The sequence below is a fragment of the Manduca sexta genome, chromosome 28, assembly GCF_014839805.1.
Source record: "Manduca sexta isolate Smith_Timp_Sample1 chromosome 28, JHU_Msex_v1.0, whole genome shotgun sequence".
Taxonomy (NCBI): Eukaryota; Metazoa; Arthropoda; class Insecta; order Lepidoptera; family Sphingidae; genus Manduca; species Manduca sexta.
In genome coordinates, this window is record NC_051142.1 from 6909096 (window position 1) to 6931272 (window position 22177).

General features: G+C 34.8%; 1 protein-coding gene across 2 annotated transcripts in view; it reads left to right on the top strand.

Moving 5' to 3' along the window:
• LOC115441842 (mucin-5AC) overlaps positions 1–16431 on the top strand; it is a 61644-nt gene extending 45213 nt beyond the window's left edge. The window contains exons 3-11 of one of the 2 annotated variants that reach the window (XM_030166756.2): positions 9709–10923; positions 10999–12598; positions 12705–12943; positions 13064–13140; positions 13264–13648; positions 13717–13847; positions 13919–14068; positions 14534–14691; positions 15077–16431. In XM_030166756.2, coding sequence (XP_030022616.1) covers positions 9709–10923; positions 10999–12598; positions 12705–12943; positions 13064–13140; positions 13264–13648; positions 13717–13847; positions 13919–14068; positions 14534–14691; positions 15077–15200 — 4079 coding nt within the window. In that variant the 3' untranslated portion in view covers positions 15201–16431. Of the gene's footprint in view, positions 1–9708; positions 12599–12704; positions 12944–13063; positions 13141–13263; positions 13649–13716; positions 13848–13918; positions 14069–14533; positions 14692–15076 lie in introns of both variants that reach the window. The other variant, XM_030166755.2, reaches the window with a different exon arrangement.
• Positions 16432–22177: the final 5746 nt, after the last annotated feature.

The following is a 22177-nucleotide window of genomic DNA, read 5'->3' on the forward strand; positions in this document are numbered from 1 at the left end:
AAAAGACCCACCATTGAGAAGAAGAACTGGGCCTTTAGAGTTAAAGATTTTTTATACGTGTACATCAAAGTGAATCCATTGCACCTGATGGTAAGTGGAGTGGGCTTCAATAGAATGTCGACTGACGAGAGATGATTACCTCTCGACAGTCGACACTATTATGCCGGCCTGTTGGAAACGGATATACTCAAGCTGATCCTGAAACGCGACACATTTACGTGAGCCACTATGGCGGGTTTCAACACCTTGGGGGTCGCTCTCCAGGCGGATATAAAATATGTCCTACCATCAATAATAATAACAATTTAACTCTAAGAGGCAGCTAAGACCCAGTATGTTAATTCGATTAATTAATTCAATTCAATCTAAGACTAATCGATAATATCAAGCTTTTCATTAAAACTGGTTGAGAATTTTGATACTTGTAAAGCGTGTGATTGAGTTGGCTCAGTACATATCCTGTTCAAACATTTGGTTAGGTGACTACGTGAGGGTCCACTCTAATTACAGATTGGTATCTCAGCGAGGACTACGGTTCGGATAGTTTACCAAACGCTATGAAGAGATTTTAGTTTCATATGTCTAGAATATTCAAATTGTAGTGTTATGTAGAGGGTAAATGTGACTTCGTGGACAGAAACAAAGTTCATTAATATTAGTAATTAACACTTTCAATAGATTATAATCGTAACCAAGTGTAATCTGAATCGGAATTGTCGGCTTAATGTGCATACATACATGATACATACACTTTAACCAAAACAAATTTACCCACATCTGCTATGACCGTCCATGATGTCTTTATACGCAAACCTTGGAAAATACAATCTTAAAACCCTCAAAGAATGGATCAACTTGTAACTAATTATCGATTACTCAAGCGCCCTCTCCAAAGCCCAAATACGTTGTCATCTGGCTAAGAAGAATTAATATAATATTTAGTAAAAATTCCCGCAATTGTACAAAAATACTTCGTTTGAAAGAAATTTTGATAAGGAAATAGAAACAAACTTTTTTTGTTTATTTATACCAACATAGAAGTAAAGTATATTTTTTTATGGCAGTATCTTAAAAACATAAAATCGTAAAGCTAGACTATAGCGTAAAAGAATTACTAGCTTTTACTTAAAACGTAGTACATAAACTATTTACAAAATACCTTTAAAACAGAATTTGTCTATATTGTTGAGTAAATTAGTAGAGCTCACAACGTACGACAGGAAGCAAAGATCGTGCAAGGGACAGGGGAGCGCCCAGAAAATATGAACCAAATACGTGAATGAACTCCGTATGGTGCTTTTGCAGAATCTATTTTCCAATATCCAATACCGCATAGTACGTAGGAGGGGAAAGATAAATGCTATATAAAACGTGATCCTTTTCCGAATTTATTTAGGTTGGTAGCATTTATTAGGTGGCGCCCCTCTTCCGTTCGGACCGAATCGATATTTTTTTTTATTTTAGATGCCCGGAAACTCTGTTTACGGCACATTAGGTTCAATATAGAATGTCATGTTTGAAATTTCTGAGGATGGTTTTATATATATAAAGAGCAATTAATATGATGTTAATATTGATACTTTACCATTCTCATCAAAGGTTCATCAGTTTCGTTTTAATCGAGGTGATAATTTATTCATTCAATTTTCGAATGGGAATTTGCGTAGTAATAAGATTAATCTAACCTACCATGTGAAAGGTCACACGGTCGATTAAATATTTATTACAACTCTATGCCGAAATAATAAAGAAAAAAATGCCTAAACTAAAGTTTTACTTATTCAACTCTAGAATTAATATTTGCAAATAAATACTAATGTCTATTTATTAAAATCTATAATAAAATAATAATTTCATTAGAAGTCCTTCAAGAACGCAAAAAATCGGTCCAACAGCGCGCAGTATTGGCACTGGGGACATAAGTTTGCAAAACACTGATCCCGTGTCGAACTCCTGTGAGCGCCGCTTCAGGCATCACGTTAATCCACTTTTAAAAGTAATCTGGGGATATTGATCGAAGAAAGACTCTTGCAAAAATGTTTTAAACCTAATATAGAAAAATATGTTTTAAAAGCGATCCTAAACTTTACCTTTAGTAATACGGTAGTTACAATACCCTGCTATTTGGACATATTAACATCAGTTACAGTTCAAACGCATCAGTTGAGTGTAAGTTAGTTGAAGGAATTTCCTTTTAAAACTTTGGCTTCACAATCGAGTAGAGTTCATGTGGAAGCGGGACCGTGTCATCCGTTTGACTAACAACTTACCGACAACATCGGCGCTCCGATGACGGGATGTATGGACATGAAAATGTTAAATTTGCGCAATGAGAATATGTTCCTGACAGCGTAAGCTGCCGTTGCCAGGTTGCATTTTTTTGCCATTTTTTATAACATCTTTCTTTTTTATACGTGCCATTTAGTCTAGATAAGTCCTTCGTATGCAAAAACCTTAGGTAGGTAAATCGTCTTATTATTGTATTCTGCTTTATTATAACTAATAAAATACAAGGCATGTGATATTTAACGTGTGATGGCTCGATATGAAAAACAATTCTCGTGAATCCATTTATAGTAGCAAGTATTGAGTGTCGCTAATGTTTAAAGGCAGTGCTAGTCAGTGGAGTGAGACAAAGGACTCGTCTTTCAGTTATAAATTATACCATCGAAGTATAGGATGCTCAAATTTGATTACTAAATAATGTTATTTCCTGCAAGATTTCCTATGTAGGTACGTAATTTATTGCACATCCATAGATTACTGAGTCGCAAATTCCTCTAATCTAACGCTTGTAGGTAAAGTTTCAGTAATTAATAGAAACTAGATTAAGCCCGATGTGTAACACAAGTTCGTAACGTAACACCGGTTCGGTTAAATGTAATTAGTACCTAGAAGGTAAGCTAACTATCTCGAAATCTCTCGTGTCTCAGCGAGCAAAATCAACCGTAATTTCTAAGAACGAACACACTAACAATTTTACCCATAATTTTTTTATTTAGTTAGAAAGTTATATTCTTGTGTCTTTGTTACTTATAAGTAATAACATATTAATATTTCTTATGAGTATTTATCTTTTTAATTATTGCTGTTAAATTTAGAACTGCTAATACTATTTTTAAATGTAAGTCCAATAGATAAGTTGTATTATGTAAATCTAGATACAAACAAGTTTTGTTAAAAAAAATAATAATGATTGCCTCAAAACTATTTTAAACTAGCTTTTGCTTGCGACTTCGCTCGCGTGATAAAGTCTTACGAGATAACAATAACGCTATATATTTCCTCGGGATAAAAAGTAGTATAATATGTCCTCCAGTGGCGAAGGGTAAAATTTTTCAAAAACTAAACCGTGGCAAAAAAAATTACCTTAGTGTTCACTATCTATATCGGGGCCAATTTCACAGAAAACAAAATCTAAGAGAATCCTAAATGAACCTAAAACGGAAGCCGGTAGGAATCGGGTTGTATGCACGCTTCGCCACTGATGTCCTTTCCAAATTTTATAGAAACCCGTTCGCTAGTTTTTAAGTTTATCACGTTCAGACAGACAGACGCGGCGGGGGATTTTATGTTATATAAGCATTATCGCCTGTTTTTCTGCGGGCTGTTATAAATTTATCGGACTTAAAATAGAATTATGTATATCGTGCAAATGTTAGACTAACAAGTTTTATAACAAAGCACAACTAGTTTTTAGAATATTAAGGATTAAAAGAGATTAACAAGTTTTCCCTAAAAAATATTCACATTAAATTTATTCAACAAACTAGTAAAATTATTTATACAACAAAAATCATTTTCTGTTCTATTTTTCCTTCTAACTTGTACGTGTCAGGAGTGTTCTTAAAAGCACCTCCTTTTTGTCCTGCATCGTCGCGTCAACATACTGCGCTACTCGAGCGAGCGTCACGCTAAGACCGGAATTATAAAACTCTGACATTACTAGCACTTTATTACGTAAATTTAAAAATAGTATTTTCATGTTAGCAAAATTACAAAAATTATGTACATTGCACTTTATGAATGGCAAAATACCTACCGATGATAATCGTCGTGGTAGAGATCTCTGGTCGCTACAATTATGCCGTTGTATATAATCACTATAATCCCAATCTTAGTTTCACTAATACAGATGTTACTGATAGAATATGAAAAATTTAAGATGTTTGGGCGAATCAGTCCATGTTGGCCTAAATCCTCTCGGAACCTAGGAAAATGTAAAGGGCCGTATATGTATATTGTATAATACAAGGCATTATTATTATATAAACATAATTTAGGCATACATTTTGAATAAGGAAAATACGTGGACCTTTTATTTCGGCTAGGGTATTTCACGGACGGAGCCGCGAGCAACACCAAGTTTCTATTATTTCTTCATAGCCCAAAAATGCGTCGTAAATGTGGGTTTTGTTTTAAATTCTCATATCGTCTTTATCTTTAACTTAATATTATAATATAGTTTGCAGTAATAGGTAAGGTTACCATTTATAACCATTTGGTGTTCCAACAAAGAGGGTAATAAAATGACTAGCCAACATCACTCATATTATATACGATGGAAGTATTATAAGCACAATGCTACAAAAAAATATGTATTTTATATGTACATTTTTATGAGAACATTACAAAAGACTTATAATTTATTTTTGTAGTACTTTGCTTTCACAATGGTTCGACCCTTTTGTCTCAATATAATGGAGGTTGTGGTTGCTCTCTAAATACTTTGAATAAATCACAAAATAGCATAAACGAACTACGAATAAAAGTTTGCAACAAATATTTTAATATTGACTTATTAATAAGCCACATCAGGCGAGTTCGTATTTTAACTTTAGTATTGAACTGTCTTAAAAATATGAAGTTTTATTTAATATCCGTTTTGTAAGTGGTCCCCTTGCCTCACCAACACCTTTTGATACATGAGCCATTAGCACTTAACGGAACACATATGATAGTATTACGTAGGTTGATATAAAAGAGCATTAGTTTCAGTAAACAAACACTTTATTAAATGAGAAGCCGGCGAGAACAGATTTATTAAGATTTCGTACATAATTTTTCCATTTTACGTATACCGAGGTTCAGGAGTACCCCTGTATCATAAAGAGCTTTTAAGCCCCTCGCGCACACATCACGAGCAGGTGGGCTGAAGCACGTGCCTGCTTAATTACCCCGCGATTTATGTCGTGTCCTCCGCCCTTTATATTAATTACGACTTTTTGTACTAATGAACATTGTTTTTTTAGACTCACCAGTCATTTTAATAAGACTTTATGTTTGCCCAAAGTCTTACCGTAGTACGTAATTCCGAGGGTCCTATTGTGTTTTGTATGTTCCGCGCCGTGCTTCATTATTTGCGTGTAATTAGGTCTGTTGTTTACTCATTTATATCCGACGTCATTATGTTACAAAGTTGTATGGGTTTGAAAGTTACACTAAAGTGTTTGTAACTCGGTATACTGTTTCGTAACTTGCGGCGGCATTGTAAAATACATTTTATGGTAGTGTTATAAATTTAAATAAAACTAAATCGACGCCTAAATAAAAAATTACAAATATTTAAAATAAAAATCAATTTAAAGCATTACACTTACAGAGCAAACGAAATCTTTTTGATATAGCATTATGTTATGTTTGCATACATAACTGATAATTTACGTTTGACGATAATACTCATCTGAACGAGCACGGAGTCGTTAGTAGCGACAGTTTCCCACGTGAAACAGGTACACGCAAATATTATTTAGTATTCTGTGCCGGCACATACGGTAGTTCATTACCGGAATTGTGGTTGCCTGAGGTGTTTGCCTTACTAACACGAGACGGCATAAATATTGGGCCGCTTGTCTTGACTTGCCCTTCAGCCAGACTTTTAGTTGGATTACGGTACAGTAAGGGTATGATAATGGGATAAGTTTCGGTGAGTATATAAATATCCCCTTTATCCAAGAACAATAAGGTTCATTAGTAACATATTGTTTTTCCTTATAATACTATTTTGTTAAACAATAACGCTTTCTGTACTAAGAACAAATTACCTAAAACCGGAGGGTATTATATTGGTGAAATTTTTCCAAGATTTATTTGCGAAAATATTGAAATAGAAAATGTAATAGAACAATATTTATTTATAAACCCACAAATATTCCACCTAGTAGGCGTATCAAGTGACAAGGTGCCACTGCCCACACACAACGTCTAAAGCTAAAATCAACAGAGGGCCTCAAACATTGACACGGGCCGATAAAGCGACAAAACTCGACCAACCCCGGGGGAAATTTCAGTTCCTCTCCACAACAAACTAAATCAGAAAAATATATTAAACCAGACATTCCCTCACTGTTTCCCTTAATCAGATGAACAGTAATCAATAGCAATTATTTTTCAAGCTTTCACAAAAGGAAAAATAAACCCGAATTTAAATATTCGTCTTTCTGAATACGAGTTTTGTGAATGTAGCTAAGTATATGGTTTTTAGACTATATTAGATTGTACGGATTTAATAAAAAATATTAGACATTTGTTTTATTTACTTTGTTATTAATGTATTTAATTATGTGTTTTAAAATCTTCTAAGGGATGATAATTCAATCATCAAATAAGTATAATGTACTCATGGGACTAAATAAGATAATTAATTTCAATTTTTAATTAAAAATTACATTTCCATGAATAGTAATTATGATATTTTACTTTTTTACATAACTGTGTCTTCCTTAATAAGTACCATTGTCTGTCTGAAAATAAATTTAATAATAATTAAAAGTTTTATCTATGGCTTACAAGCTTAATGGGCTAGACTAGTGGATACACATGTATTAATATTTACATCGATGTATACAGACATTTTCATACGAATTTAAGCTACGCAAACAATTTCAATGGCTCGTGACACAAAAGGCAAAACGAATGATTTGTGGCTATTGCGGTCAAGAGTCGTGGTGACAAATCCCGGATGCTAGGTCTGCTTAAATTAATCATAGTTTAAATTTGTATTCTTATGTGTATAGTGATAAAATCTTCGTCAAAATGAACATTTTGATTTAATCCTTTTTTCGTATCTGCCTGCGAAGAGAGACTTCTCAAATACGACAGTTCACATGTTAATGTTTCAAAACTAAGTAATTTAAGTGTGCCGGTAGTTTATGAACGAGCCAATTTATCGATTTTCTATTACGCTCAACGATGCTTCAACGGAGGCCCTGATGAGAACCGCCGCCATTCTTAATTAGGGATATGATCCGCAAGAAAGTAATTTTCCCGAGATTATCCTTCCGAAAGATATGGAGGCCAAAACCGAGAGCGTAATAATTTGCTGAAACTGACATAAAATGTGATTAGGGTGCATCATTTTCGTTGTTACGATAAAGTTTTTCATATAGATAACATATTTGCGATTGTTGGGCATTCTGGTGCACAATATAGGATACCTATTCGGCTTCTTTAATAGAAGAGTTATGATGATAAAATAGGCTCCAAGTTACGAATAAAAATAATTTTTTTTTTGGTTAATTGGTTGAGATTACATGTTACAAAATTGATACTTATTTCTTTTTGTTTTAATTTCGATCGAATATACAGAAATAAAATGAATAATCCCCATATTGCGAGAGTTTCAAACGTGATGAATGAAATCGTTCGTAAAAGCGTACCTTATGCAATAAGTTAAGCTTTGAAGTTACTAATTAAAAATTTTCAAGTAACGCTAAGCATCTTGTGATCTGCACAAGAATATATTCAAAGAAAAAACAAATTTTAAAATATTAAATTTAAAAAATCTTTGGTAACGTTCAAGTAGATAATTCTTGCTCTAATGTCTTGTATAAATTAGTTTGGTATTTGCGCTTAGGACGAAATATATTTGACTGACAAAACCGATGATAGCAGAGTTGGGAAGTAAGCGGACTGCCGAGAAAGCAAAACATAAGGGCACGCACATTTGACTTTTTATAAAAAGTTGTGTGTATTGTTTGGGGATTATCGCTTGTTTTAACGGTGAATGTGATAGTAAAACATCGTGAAGAAACCTGCACACCCAAAAAGTTGTCCATAAGTATTTAGAAAGGGACATGACGTGTACCAACCTGCACAAGGACAGCATGGTCACTAAGGCCTAAACCCTCTCATTAGTAGAGGAGGCAGGTGGTTAGCAGTTATTATTATTATTGACAAAGTAAACATTTTACACATAGCCCGTCGCTTTATATTCCAAATGCAAGCTTAAGATTTTCTTTACCGACAAAATTGCATTGGAAGCCAATGGAAACGAAAATTCGCTCGAAACGTGAACATACAAAATACATTTGGATATTGTTTTCTTCCACGAATGTCGAAATGTTTTGAAACTGTCTAAGGTTGTTTTGGTTCATCTGATTATGCAGCCAGTGATATTATAAAATTTTAATTTGATGCTTGAAAAAGTTAAGAAAACAAAAAGAGAAACCCAACAAAATCTGAACTACATTCATTTCCTGTTTTAATTCATAATTAAATTAGTAATGTTTAAATGTGAAAGAACTTTGGTTATAGCAAGAATCAAAGAATTCAATAATTCAAACCCAAAGGAAATTATTGAATGGTTTGTGGTTAAGAGAAAGGATACATAAAATAAAAAACGCGTCGTATAATGTAGTTACTTATACGAAGCGTTTGAGCTCATCGGCATTCAAGGGAAACATCGCGTGCATTCCGCACATTACTTCGAGATTACTGCAATACAAAATTATGCATTGCTGTACAAACTACAATTTTGTGCATTGATCATTATAAAATAATTATTAAAACGGTATGCATTAAGGTATTGGGAATTTAGTATAGTAAAGTATAATGTCTCATTTCGTATGTTTTTTTTTTCGTATATTAACATGTAATTTTTTCTTATTATTTATTGCGATTATATATGTAAATGAGTATAATAATAATATATAATAATAATCTTAAAGGGGCCTCTACGTGTTGAATCCATGTATGTCCTTACGCAAGCCTTCCACCTTTATGCATATCCATATTTATAAGATACAACATAATGTATAATATAATAACTTGACCAATGACCATTCCCTCTCGCGGAACAAAGCCTACCATCACTACTAACTATGACAAATAGCAACACAATGCACATACCAGCAGAAATTTCATAACTTCGCACGCATCACCTAAACTCTTTGTTACACAGCAAGATCCATAAGATTTTCTCATATTAAATGTACCATGGGTACCTACAACTGGCTTAAGCCAGTTGGAGCGAATTAATTAGAGGTAGGGTTTTCTAGGCCGCTAAATCCGAGATATCAACCGCAATGTCGACATTATATAAACTGATTCCTCCGTAATAAAAAAGGACGAAATTTGTTATGTAAAATTATATGTATTTATCAATACTTGTGCAAATACAATCAGTTTATATTATTTTATTTATTAATGTAAACGTAATCTGTAGGGACAGTTCTGTAGTGTATAGGCGCGCCATCCGTCAGAATTAGCCCAATTATTGTGAAATCTATAGGGAGTAAATTACCCGGAAATTCGAGAAATTTACTTGCGTATAATATAATCGATAAACGCCGTCCCCCAATTTCTTGACGGAAGTTATTATATTTCCTATACAAAAAATATTTTAAGACCTTTTTACCTAAGTTTTCATATACAGAGGGACTTTCAACTTTATATCGAAAATAATAAAGTTTGTTTCTTTCTTTTCAGATGAAAATGAATTTGACTACCCATTAGTAGAAAGAAGTTTTGCTCAAGTTCAACCGCCTTTGTTTTCAAATAGTCGCCCAACGACATTTTTCGACCATGGAGACAGCTTTAGAATCGCGCAACAAACGCAGCAACCACTTTACAATCAGGGCCAAGTCAGGCTCCCCAGCCCAAATTATAATCAGAATCCTTCTCCCTTCCAATTGCCGACTGGCAGGAGTCAATCTGGCACGCAATATTATATAAACCAACCTGAATTTCCACCTCAAAGACAAAGGTTCAGACCGGCCTTGCCTTACAATTATCAATTCCATCCTGCCTCGACAAAAAGGCCTGATGTGTCTCAAATTCATTCTGTTGCTTATCAAAACGACCCGTCAAAGCCAGAGACATTTTTGGGTCAAATAACTTTAAATAATCCTGACATCGACTACTTACAAAATAGTAGATTTAAAAATATACCTTTTGATGGCAGTAATAGTTTAAAGAGTAACGGTCAAAGCGGGCACATTGTTCGTAATGAAGATGTAGAAAATGAAAATCAAGATTTATTTGACCATCACAAAGTTACTACCTACAATCCCACGAGACTTCCAAACTCACAAAGACTGAATAATAAGCCTTCGAGATTTTCTCATTTTGATCCGCCAAGCTTAGAAGCCAAAAAGAACACTGGTAACTCTCCATTTAACGCAAGAAATAATGCCAAACCCGCAAAACCGAGTGCCAACTTATACCAAACTACTTCTACTGAATATAAGGCACTATTAGATTTAGAACCGTTACTCGAAGACGACATTAGTGACATTAGCTCATTTAGAGAATTAATGAAAAATACTCAAGGTTCGTTTGATGTTCAAGTCATAAAATCAAATAATACTGAGGATCCTGAAGCTGACGATAGTAAACCAGACGCTAGCTCCATGAATGCAGACAATTTACTAAAAGAAAATCCGGCTTTATTATCTACTACTAAATCCCCAACAACTGCCTCTACAACAACTACCACAACTACCAGGAATACACATATAGACGATGATAATGATGACAACGAAGACGTGGAGGAATATGAATACTATGATGAAGCTGACCATACTGAAGTCAAACATACTACACAGCAATCACATCCAACAGAACATGTTTCAGATATTTACGACGAATACGACCCAACAGAGGAACCGGAGAAGACTGTGGAAGAAACGAAAACAAATGCCAGTAAGTCTTTTGACGTTTTAGTTATGAAACCTGTAAGTACCATGGTAAAAGATGATAACTTTAAACATTTTGTAGATACTACTGTAATCGACCAAACAGATCCAGTGGCAAAGCAGGAATTTACAAGTCCAAATACATATATTCCAATTGCCGAAGACGTCAGTTCAGTAGAATCACCTTCCATCTTAGGACAAGAAGTAGTTTCTGTAGTTACAACGAAAAGTGTGGTTAATGGAACTATATCAATACCTGACGTGACCTATGCTCCTAGCACGCCAAAAATTACAACGAAATCCGAACACTTATCTTCAGTGGAGATCAGTGAACTAAACGATACCTCTATACCAGTCACAACGGAAAATTGGATTGTAGTCGCATCAGTTCAAACAAGCAGGAGCGTTTCAGGTGCCCGATTTTTACCTTTCCCTACAGTAGAACAGGAAGAAAAGAAACAAGTTTTAACTGACGAAAAAGAAGACGACGACGAAGAAAATGTAACTAAAGATCCAAGACTTGAGTCTAGTAGCGCTAGTTCGTCCTCTACTGAAAATATTAATGACAAATTAGACAGCATTCAATCGGAATTGTCTATTGGCGTTCTATCAGGTGCATTAGACAATGAAAATAAAAACATTGAACTAATAACAGAGTCTACATCAGAACAAACAACATCAACAACTAGTACAACTACAACAACTACTACAACCACAACTACAACAACTACTACACCAGCGCCACCGAATGTGTTTACTTTAAAGAGCACTCAACAACCGTCAACTACTGTTAGATCTGCGCCGGAACCTTTACCAGTAATGGTAAAAAAATTCACCCCCCGCGTGATGACATCTACTACTGTTAAACCAAAGAAAAAATTAGTAACTGTAATGGATGAATTACCATCAGGACTATTGCCAACAGGATACAAACCAAGACTTTCATTCAAAGACAAACGCACAAGTACAACGACAACTACTACAACAACGACAACTACTACTCCTGCAACAATCACAACAACAAAAGCTAGCCCACGCAATATTCCTATCATTAATAGTACACAAGCACGTTCTTCAGGTATAAGTGCCAAAAACAAAGTTATAATATTAGATGATAAATCATTATTACCCAAGGAATACAGACCGAAAGAACACAAGCCCCCAGAAGACCTATTCAAAAAGACACCAAAAGACGATATTAGTAAATTTTTACCTCCTGGTTATAAGCCTCCAGTAACAGAAACACCCGAGAAGAAAGAAACAACAAAAATTGTTTTGGAAAAAGCAGAAAAAGTTGATATTTCAGCATTTTTACCGAAAGGCTTTAGCCTAAATACAACAACTACAACGGAAAAACCGAAGACTGAAACAAAATTGCCCGCAAACGTTATGCCTTTCGATATTAAATCATTGTTGCCACCAGGTTTTAAACTAAATGCAACTGAAAATGAAAGCAAAGAAGACCCGCTTGCCAAAAAAATCGTAGATATCTCCAGCTTCTTACCGCCAGACTATAAATTAGAGAAAACCGAAGAACCAGCTCCTACCACTAAAGCACCTGGAGGAACAAAAGTCGTATTTCCTTCAAGACCCGGTGGCAAAGTAAACAGGAAAACAACGACACCAAAGTTCTTAGGGCCGCCACCTGTTACGCCAAAAATACAAAAGGGTTGGCCTACAAGGTAAAAATAAATTATGTTAAAAAAAACTTAGAATTTTTATATCACATTTATTTAGTAAGTAATGTAAAAAAATGTAAATGTTTCAAATATTCTTATAACATTACAGAGCTTCGACTGAATTTACTGGTTGGCCGTCTCCATCAACTACACCTTTCTCGATCGAAAAATTATTGGAAGCCCAACGAAATGCAACTGCGACTAGTCCTCTACCAGATTTTGTCACTGAAGCTACGACTCGACGCACTACGACTACAACGACCACGACACCCGCTCCCCCTCCCTCGACCACTCCTGGAATTTGCCGTAAGGAGTGCGACATCGCAGCCACTATCAAAATCGTTTCAGGTAAATAATTTTCGACATTTTTCTTTTTTAGGTGAATTAAAGAATATGAAATATTTACCAGCTGGTATTAAACTTTTAAAATTAATTATCTTAACGTATAACATTTTTTTTTCTATTTAGGAGTCAGTTGGATACCAGAATTGCTAGATCACCACACTGTGGAATGGCAAAGGTTGGCAGAAGAAGTTAAAGCTGAGGTAAGTCCAATATGAAGTTGATAATGTAGAAAAAACATTTTTTTTCGTAACGTATGTATATTAAAATTTGTTTAATATTTTACTTAAAGTTCACGATATATGTTATTTATATTTCTATTTCAGCTTAATTCTGTATATTCAAAATCAAACTATCTCAAGAAATGGTATAAAGACATTCGCATTGATGGCTTCAGCCAAGGATCAGTTCTCGTTGACTACTTTATTGAACTGAATAATGTAGATGAAAGAGTCGATACTTTAGATCTCAAAAAGATGTTCCACAAATCTCTTCATGGTGCCAGACCGGGTTCGTTTGTAGAAACAGTAACTGAAGTCGCTAATGAAGATTTACCACCCGCCTTCGATCCTGATGTGATGCTAGGCGATCAACCAGATGAAGAAAGAATGAAAAAAAGCAATGAAAAGATGACTAAAACGATAGATAAATCGGCAGGAAAATTGGAAATTGGTAAATTCGTGATGGATCCCGCTTACACGGAATTTATCGGTGCGTAATCGTTTTTTATTTTCATAAATTCTTATAACTACCTGCTTACATACATAATTATCTTACAGTTTTACCAAAACGTGAAGAGCCGACTGCTGTGATCCCAGAAGAAGAATCTCTCTTACCTCAATGGGGTATCGCTGTAATTGTCATCGCTCTGGCATCTCTTCTTTTTGTAGTCATATTTGGTGTTACAGTGGTATGTATTTTGCGAATAACGTAACTACGCAATACATAGCAGTTACTAATAAACTCTTTCGTAAATTGTAGCTAGTTAACAGACAGAAGAGTGCGAAAGCGAAAGCTCCCATACCACTGAGCGAAGATATGCTCCGAGAATTAGATAAGAGCCACATGGGAGGCTTTGATGACATGCATCAGCTGAAGGAACGAGATCTACCTTATCTTCCTTCGGGAAAGGTAAAAAATGAATATGTATTGTAGATAGAATCTTCATGGTTTCTCTAATATGTTACTCAAAACACAAGAGTGAGAACACGACAAAATATATACAAGCGTATTTATGTGAAATGTCCGTCTTTGGTCTAATTAAATACGCTGTTGACAATAATATATTAAGCCATTTTACACAGTAATGTAGTACTAGTAGTAGTAGTAATGGAGGACCGAACAGCGTGGCGCGCTTTAGGGGAGGCCTATGTTCAGGAGTGGACAGCTGTAGGCTGATGATGATTATGATGATGATGATCCAGTAATGTCATAATAAAGGACGACAGTGTTAACAAACCATAACATCACAAATATTAAATCCTAGACAAACTTCATGTTTCATAAATACTTATTACTGAGGTAAATATCTGCAGAAATATGTACGATGGTTCTTGTCTGGGGCTGTCGTTTGTTATGTATTTCATATTGTTGAAGCGTATGTCAACTGCCTTCATCGAGCAGCTGGCATATCCAAACCCTGGTGATTCCTGGCGGTCGGAGTGGACACCGCAGCTACAGAAGTACATGCAGCATTACACACCTGATTCTGGCCGAGGGTCACAAATATACGGGCCAGTTGGAAACGGCTATGGGTAAGAACCATTATAATTGCGTTTTGTTGAAGGGTCATATTCAAATTTCATCTCACCTTTAAGTAGAATCTCAAGTAAACTTTTATTGTATAGAAAAATTTAATAAATAAAGCTTAAGGTGTCATTGAAGATCTTGTTTTTAGTTGAGTCGGCGTTGTTTAATAAACAAAATTTAATTGTCAAAATCTATCTACTCTATTTATAAAATAGCGAAGATTTTAAGATTTACACACTTTAGAGCAAAACTGACTTGCGTCTACTAATACAGCCCTGAAGAAACAAAAAAGAAAAGTATTAAAATTGTTGTAAATTAAATGATTTATACATATAGAAGATATAGTCTTATAATCATAAAGTTTTAAATTATTAAATTTTTTTTTGTCAGATACGGTGGGTCCCAAATCTACGGGCAGACGGGTGGTGGCGGGTCGCAAGTGTACGGGTACACGGGCGAGTACCCACGCGCGCACTACCCGCGCCGCCGCTCCGACTACGATAGCAACTTCTAGAGCCTTCTAGAAACTTCGCTGACAGACTTAACACATTCTTGACAATATCTTCTTTGTAACCTCGAAACTAGTGATTACTCCGATAGGTCGTTTCATTCATTCTGTACACATTCGTCATCACTGGACATCAGTAACAGGTTGTGAAATAACTTCATTATCAAATCACATGAATAGATTCGTATACAATACGACTTCATATACTGCATGATAATTTTAGCAGCTTTTAGTCCGGCTTATTTAGGACTCGTAACAGTGCCAACTCAAGAGGTTCATTTGCTTTATATATTTTATACGATAAGAAACATTATTATGTAAAAATAGTTTAAAAAATGTCTGCCAAAATAACTACTTACGACTGATTGTGAGATGTAAATATGTAGATTAAGGACTCGCCAACATTGTAATCGAAGATTAGAGGTGAGGCTGCGAAACATTTCTGTAGATAATATGTCTATGCATACCTATATTTGCTCAGAACCTGTAGTGGAACGTCAGCGTACCGCACGCAAGCGTGTAACGCCTCATTGTGCCAAATGTACGTGTGTCCACCGTTAACGAGTACGTGTGTAAATAAAAACTATGGTCCCATCGTATGGAAGCATCGATATTATTTTAGGTCGGTAAAAGTTTTGTACCGCATCGTGTGCATAAGCGGCTCTCAGCAGTCAGCCGGCACTAGGCGGCGGCTGGTGAATGCCGATGGGCTATCGATTCAAATATTATCACATGAGCCCTCTTTTGAAGCTCATTTTCATGAGAATAAGATTTTATACGAACGTTTGTTATCACGGTATCTAAATCACATTTCGATTCGCGATTTTTATGGAATCGTATTATTAGGAATTTTATATTGATGATAGTCAATTTTGAATATTGCGAAATTCATCGGACGAGTTCGTAAACACGTTACAATCTAATTTTAATATGATAGCAGTTAACTATGTAATAACAATGTTAATTAATGTTCAATTTAAGGGCTCTGATGTTTTCTTGAATGTCTTGATTGAACAATTTCGTCATAGATGTTGATCGTATTGTAAATTTCTGAAGTAATTAATATTGCGATTATATTATGTACCTACCAATTAAATTAAGATTAGTGATTGCATGGAATATTTGTGTATATAAAATCAATTTTTGTACATGTAGATTTTAATTTAATTATTGATGTAGTTAGTGACAAATTAAACCAATAAGATCCAGAATATAGATATATATAATGTAACAAAAATGTCTTTTATTTTATTTAGAATCTTATTCTAATAACTATATTTAAGTCGTAGTGTTCAAGTGAATAACGGGTACTTTGAAATAACTATGAAAAACTAATCCGAGAACTCATTATGATTAGTGGCAGCGACAACTTCGAGTATACATAACTATGTATACTCGAAGTTCTCTTTCTATAAAGAGACTTCATGAAAAGTAAGTTTATTTAAGTAATTAATACGCAAATTACACCATCACGCATTTATCCCCGAAGGGTAATGCAGAGGTTCAACCAGGGCACCCACTTTTCGCCGAGTGTGTTCCCAGGATGTGATAGGGGGCCAGCCTATCGCCATATCGGGTACAAATTCCAGACTCCGGGCTGATACTGAGCAGAAAAATCCAAATATCACTTTAAATTGCAAATTTTAATACGCAAATTTAATTGCAAACAATATATATTTTTTGAAGACACGTAAATAAGATATGTAATCCGTTAAAGATTTCATCTACTATGGTAATGAAGATGTAAATAAAACTTCTGCGTTAATGAGAATTTTATATTCAAAATGAAAAAGGTTTGTAACATTTGGATCCACCATTGTTATCAGCCCATTACTGTCCATTGGTCGTATGTCTCTCCCAAGCTACGCCACAGAGCCCAGTCTGCTACCTTATGCCTCCAGTCAATGCCGCCCCTGTTGTGTAAATCGTCCCGCCATCTGGCCAGAGGGCATCACACGTTACCTTTGCAAAGACGCGGTTTCCACTCTAGAACACGCTTACTCCAGCTTTTACCTGTTCTGCGACATATGTGGCCAGCCCTTTACCACATCAAATTCATTCATTATTTCTAAACAAGTACTTTAAATATATAATTCTTATATTATACCGTAACCATAAATTATAAAAGAACCATCAATATTAAGTTATTAATTAAGAATTCCCAAAATACAAGTTACGGGACTGTGCCGGTAATGAGATAATTTTTTTTTATATGTGCTCCAATTATCCAATTATACAGTATTTTTAAGTGGCGAGTATACCCATTCATCACACCTACAATATACAAAATTGAGGTGACTTGAGAGAGCAAAGTATGGTTTGTTTACGTTGATGTTCATAGATACGTGACTTGCACGAAATGAGAAACACCCATAATGTAGTGAACTGGCAATATAAGGGGTTACCAGTCAGTTTGGTCAACTGTTAAGTGTTAGGCGGATACTGTGTTAGTCCGGAGTGGGATGCAGATCCATTTAGATCCAATTAGTTTAAGCAAAGTTTAAAGAACACGTGCAATAGTTAAGTATAGTATGGGCAAACATTATCTTTAAATCCATATTACGCGTTTGTAATTCTATGAATCATAAAATTTTATAAGCGGTGCGTTTTATCCATGTAATCACCATAACTTTTTAATGCAGGAAGAAATGGCATCAACTACTAAACCATGATTCAAAAGGACGATCCTATTATGCATAAACAATAAAGATAGTGTCTACTTCCCAGTTAATGGTGGCACACAGTGAGTAAGTAGACACTGTGTACACGATTTCCTCGGTTGCATAGTTTTAATTGTACACGATACGAGTTCGACTACGGCGCTGAGGTTCCGAGTTCGAATCCTTTGTCGGGCCAAAAAATAATTGTAACTAGGTTTTCCATCCTAAAATTTACTCAGTCACAGCTCAGAGTCAGAAAGTTGTCGATGTGATACCCCTCAGAAAACACGTAAAGCCGTTGGTCCCTGAACCCTCTACGGTCTTGTCGGACCACCGTCTCACCAGACTGTGAGAGTGAAGGAACAGGAGCAGCATGTCCCACATCAGAGACGAAGGGTTCATAATTCTTTCTTAATTTATGTAAAATCTAATTATCATTAAAACGATTTCCAGACATCATTTATGCATATTATTAGAACTTATAGGATGGACACATCTTCATCTTCAATTTTCCGAAAGGGAAGCCGATAGGCTCACATCTTCATCTTCAATTTTCGGAAAATTTCATCCTTCGCCTTTAGCCCACATACTTGTGAACTATAATATCTCCTGCGTACCTGGCTAAACTTCGTTTTTGGACACGCTTTAATCAAATAAATAAAAAACAAATCTTATATTAGCGTATTTCAAAAATCTATTCAGTAATTTTAGATCTAGTGCCTTTTGTATACAAATTTTATTTATTTTGTTAGACGTTTGAATTTAGCTTACTGTTCCCAGCGTTTGTAAAAGCTTTATTCCGTGCCCAACTCGCATTAATATAAATTCTCTCTTTTCGATTTGTACATCCCATTCCGACTTATAGCTGGGACCCGGAATTACTCGCCGCACATTACCATCGAAATAAAACCGACTGTTACGTTTACTTAAGGAAACTCAAATAAAGCTGCTTTGACGACGCCGCTCTCGGTATTTTTTACTCATATTGTGTGCGCTTCGTTCTAGTCTACACTGGGCGATGTTAGTTTAGAAATGGGTGAAAATAGAAAATACGAAAACATTCTGTAAAATAACTCGTTAGGACCGGTGCATACATGGTGGAGGGCAGCGTAAAGAATAACAATGTAATGCAATTTATTGTTGTAATAATGGATTTTGAATATTTTTTCTATTAAGACAATTTCGATAATAGTTTGACAGTAAAAACATCTCTGCTCTGCACTCTGTCATATATGCCCCGGCCCTTAATAACCTCTAAAAAAAACAATTTATATTGTCCTTGTCTATACTTATAATAAATCTGTAGAGAGGTCAATTCTGTACATGCAATATATTTCCAAAATAACTATTAGGGGGTGATTAGGGATCGATACCGATGACAAAAATGCATTTAGTAAAATTTTTGTCTGTCTGTCTGTATAACCGTTATAGAAACAAAAACTACTCGACGGATGTTAACGAAACTTGGTACAATTATTTTTCATACTCCTGAGCTGGTTATAGTATACTTTTCATCACGCTACAATTAATAGGAGCAGAGCAGTAAAGGGAAATGTTGGGAAAACGGGAGAAGTTACTCCATTTTTTTAAGCTTCCATCGCGTGTGCAACCTTAATGGTTAAAGCTACACAGAAATCATGTATGACGAAAATGTTCTCCTTAAAATTATATAAAAAATATCCCACGACAGCATATGTCTATCTTTTATGGCTGACTCACAATAACACGTGTAACCCGATAGCTTAGCAATTCGAAGCTTTCTCATTATATTTGTCTACTCTTACGTTTATAACACTCTCAGTCATCCCTAATTAAAAAATTAACATTATTAATTAAATATTCCATAAAAAAGAATCATAGAAATCGGTATAAAAAACACCAAAGTTATAAGTACATGAAATACGCTAATAATAAGCCATCACGCGTGAATACTGAATCATGCTATATGCTTCCTTCGATTTCACCAGGATCCCATCACCAGACCCTGACCGGACAATCGGACCACCTGCATACCACCATACATTAAAAAAAACATCCCGACAAATTCAGCACCTCCTCCATTTTTGAAGTCCGAAATCCACGCGGGCGAAGCTGCGGGCGGAAGCTAGTTATTAATAAATTAAAGATGTGTTTATTTCGTGAACAATGCCACGTATTATAAGTGCCCTTATATAAAATTTTACCGTCTGTAACGTGGAAATTTGTAATAATAATATCAGCCCTGTATTATATACTTGCCCACTGCTGAGCACGGGCCTCCTCTACTACTGAGAGGGATTACGGTGGTTCTCTCCGTTCGGGGAAATCGTGAATCGGAACAATTTAAAAATACTTTCCATGTGAATATTCGAACAATTATTTTTTATAGTAATCTTTGCACCCCACGCCTTATTAACCAGGTAATTTTAGAACATTAAAGTACGTAGTAACTGATATAAAAATTATAATATGCCCATTTTCTCACTACCCTCAGCGGTCCAAAACGTACCTTACCCTAATAATTTTTAAATATCTTCAAAAAACATTGTTCATAAATCTTGAATAAAATATATTTCACTGACAAGATTTTAGTGGCAGTTTTTAGGTATAAATCATATAAGATGTTCGTTTAATTATTCTTGCACTGATTTTTAAACTTTTACCACAATTTTTTTCTCATTATACTCAGCTGACTTTGTCACTGCGATTACTAAGTTCTATTTATTTTCTATAATCTGTGACCCGACCTATACCCTGGCGGCGGATCAGTCGCGCCGACAGCGCCGGCGAGAACGGACGTAACTGTAGTGTCGAATAAATTATAGACCATTATTACGTGAGTTTTTAAGATTACCACGATCGGCTGCTCTTTACCATCCACGCAATAACCAGGTAAATACAGTACTATGTTACTCTATTATTTGATTATTTTATTCCTTTCGTGAATGTACATAACGCCAATAATATAAACAAGGCTTTTTACTTATTGTTAATTAATTAAAAATCAAAATGATGCCAAATCTCATTCCACTCAATCTCATTACCAGGATTTCCTCTCAGATTTATTTCAGGCGGTAATGAGAGTGTATAGATGGTTATGAGACAAAAATGCACGAAAAATTTTGCTGTTATTTAACCTTTTTTGACGTTCTAATAAATATCCAAATATATTTTATAGTTAATAATTATAACTTTAATAAAAGTAACTTTAATAATTACAGACTTTCACAACCTCAGAATTAATAAAATTGTTCTTTTTCAGTAAAAAATACTAGACAGGCAATGGCAAAACCAAAAAAAGTTATGACTAAGGAAGAAAAAATGGAGCAGGCTAGACTTCACAAAAGACAAGTTTATGCTGAAATAAAAAAAGATCCTGAAAAGTATGCTCTACAGAAAGAAAAGGATAGGCAACGATATCTCAAGAGAAAAGAACAAAAAAAAATCAAATTAGTTTGAGACATGACGCCACGACAGAAGGAAAATCAAAGAAAACAGTGGAGGGAGAATTCACGACGTTACTATGAAACAAAGAAGAAAAGTAGAACCATTCAAGAACTAATAATTGAAGATTTGGATTCTTTATCGAGAAATACAGAAAGTCCATCAACGACTGTAGATCCATTAGCTGGCCCCTCAAACCTTACTCTGGATACCAATAATGAAACAAATAACCCCAACACCTGTAATAAATGTCACAAGAAAAAAATATATATTAACAAATTACGTTATCGAAATAAAAGAAAAATTGGAATATTAAACGCCCAAATAGAGAATCTACAGAGAGATAAGAATAACCTTAGAAGAATCCTGTTAAAATTATTACAGATCAATAGAAAACAAAAGAAAGAAATAAAAACACCTATACAAATAAAAATAGAAAATATTAATAAATACGTAGACGGACAAAAACTTGAAGAAGTGAAGAAAGAACTGGCTTTTGGAGAAATTTTAAATTCAAGTTTAAAGGATCATTACAAACAAATTAACAAAAAAGGAAAACGTTTATTTAGTGATGCCATACTAAAGCAAAGAAAGCGGCTCAAGAAATATAATATTTTAGGGAAAGTAAAACCATTTACAATTAAAAATAAAAAGGAGGCATCTATTACATCTGATAAGAGAACTGACAATTTGAAAGTACTGATAGAACATTTCCTGGAAGAGGATGTTAATAGTAGAATTTTGCCAGATAAAAAGGAATACATTACAAGAAAAGGTGTAAGAAAACAAAAAGATACTTGAACGATAATCTACTTCATTTGCATAAGAAATTTTTAGCGAACCATAATCAAAACGTAAGCTACTCGACGTTCTGTAAATACTGTCCGTTTTGGGTATTAC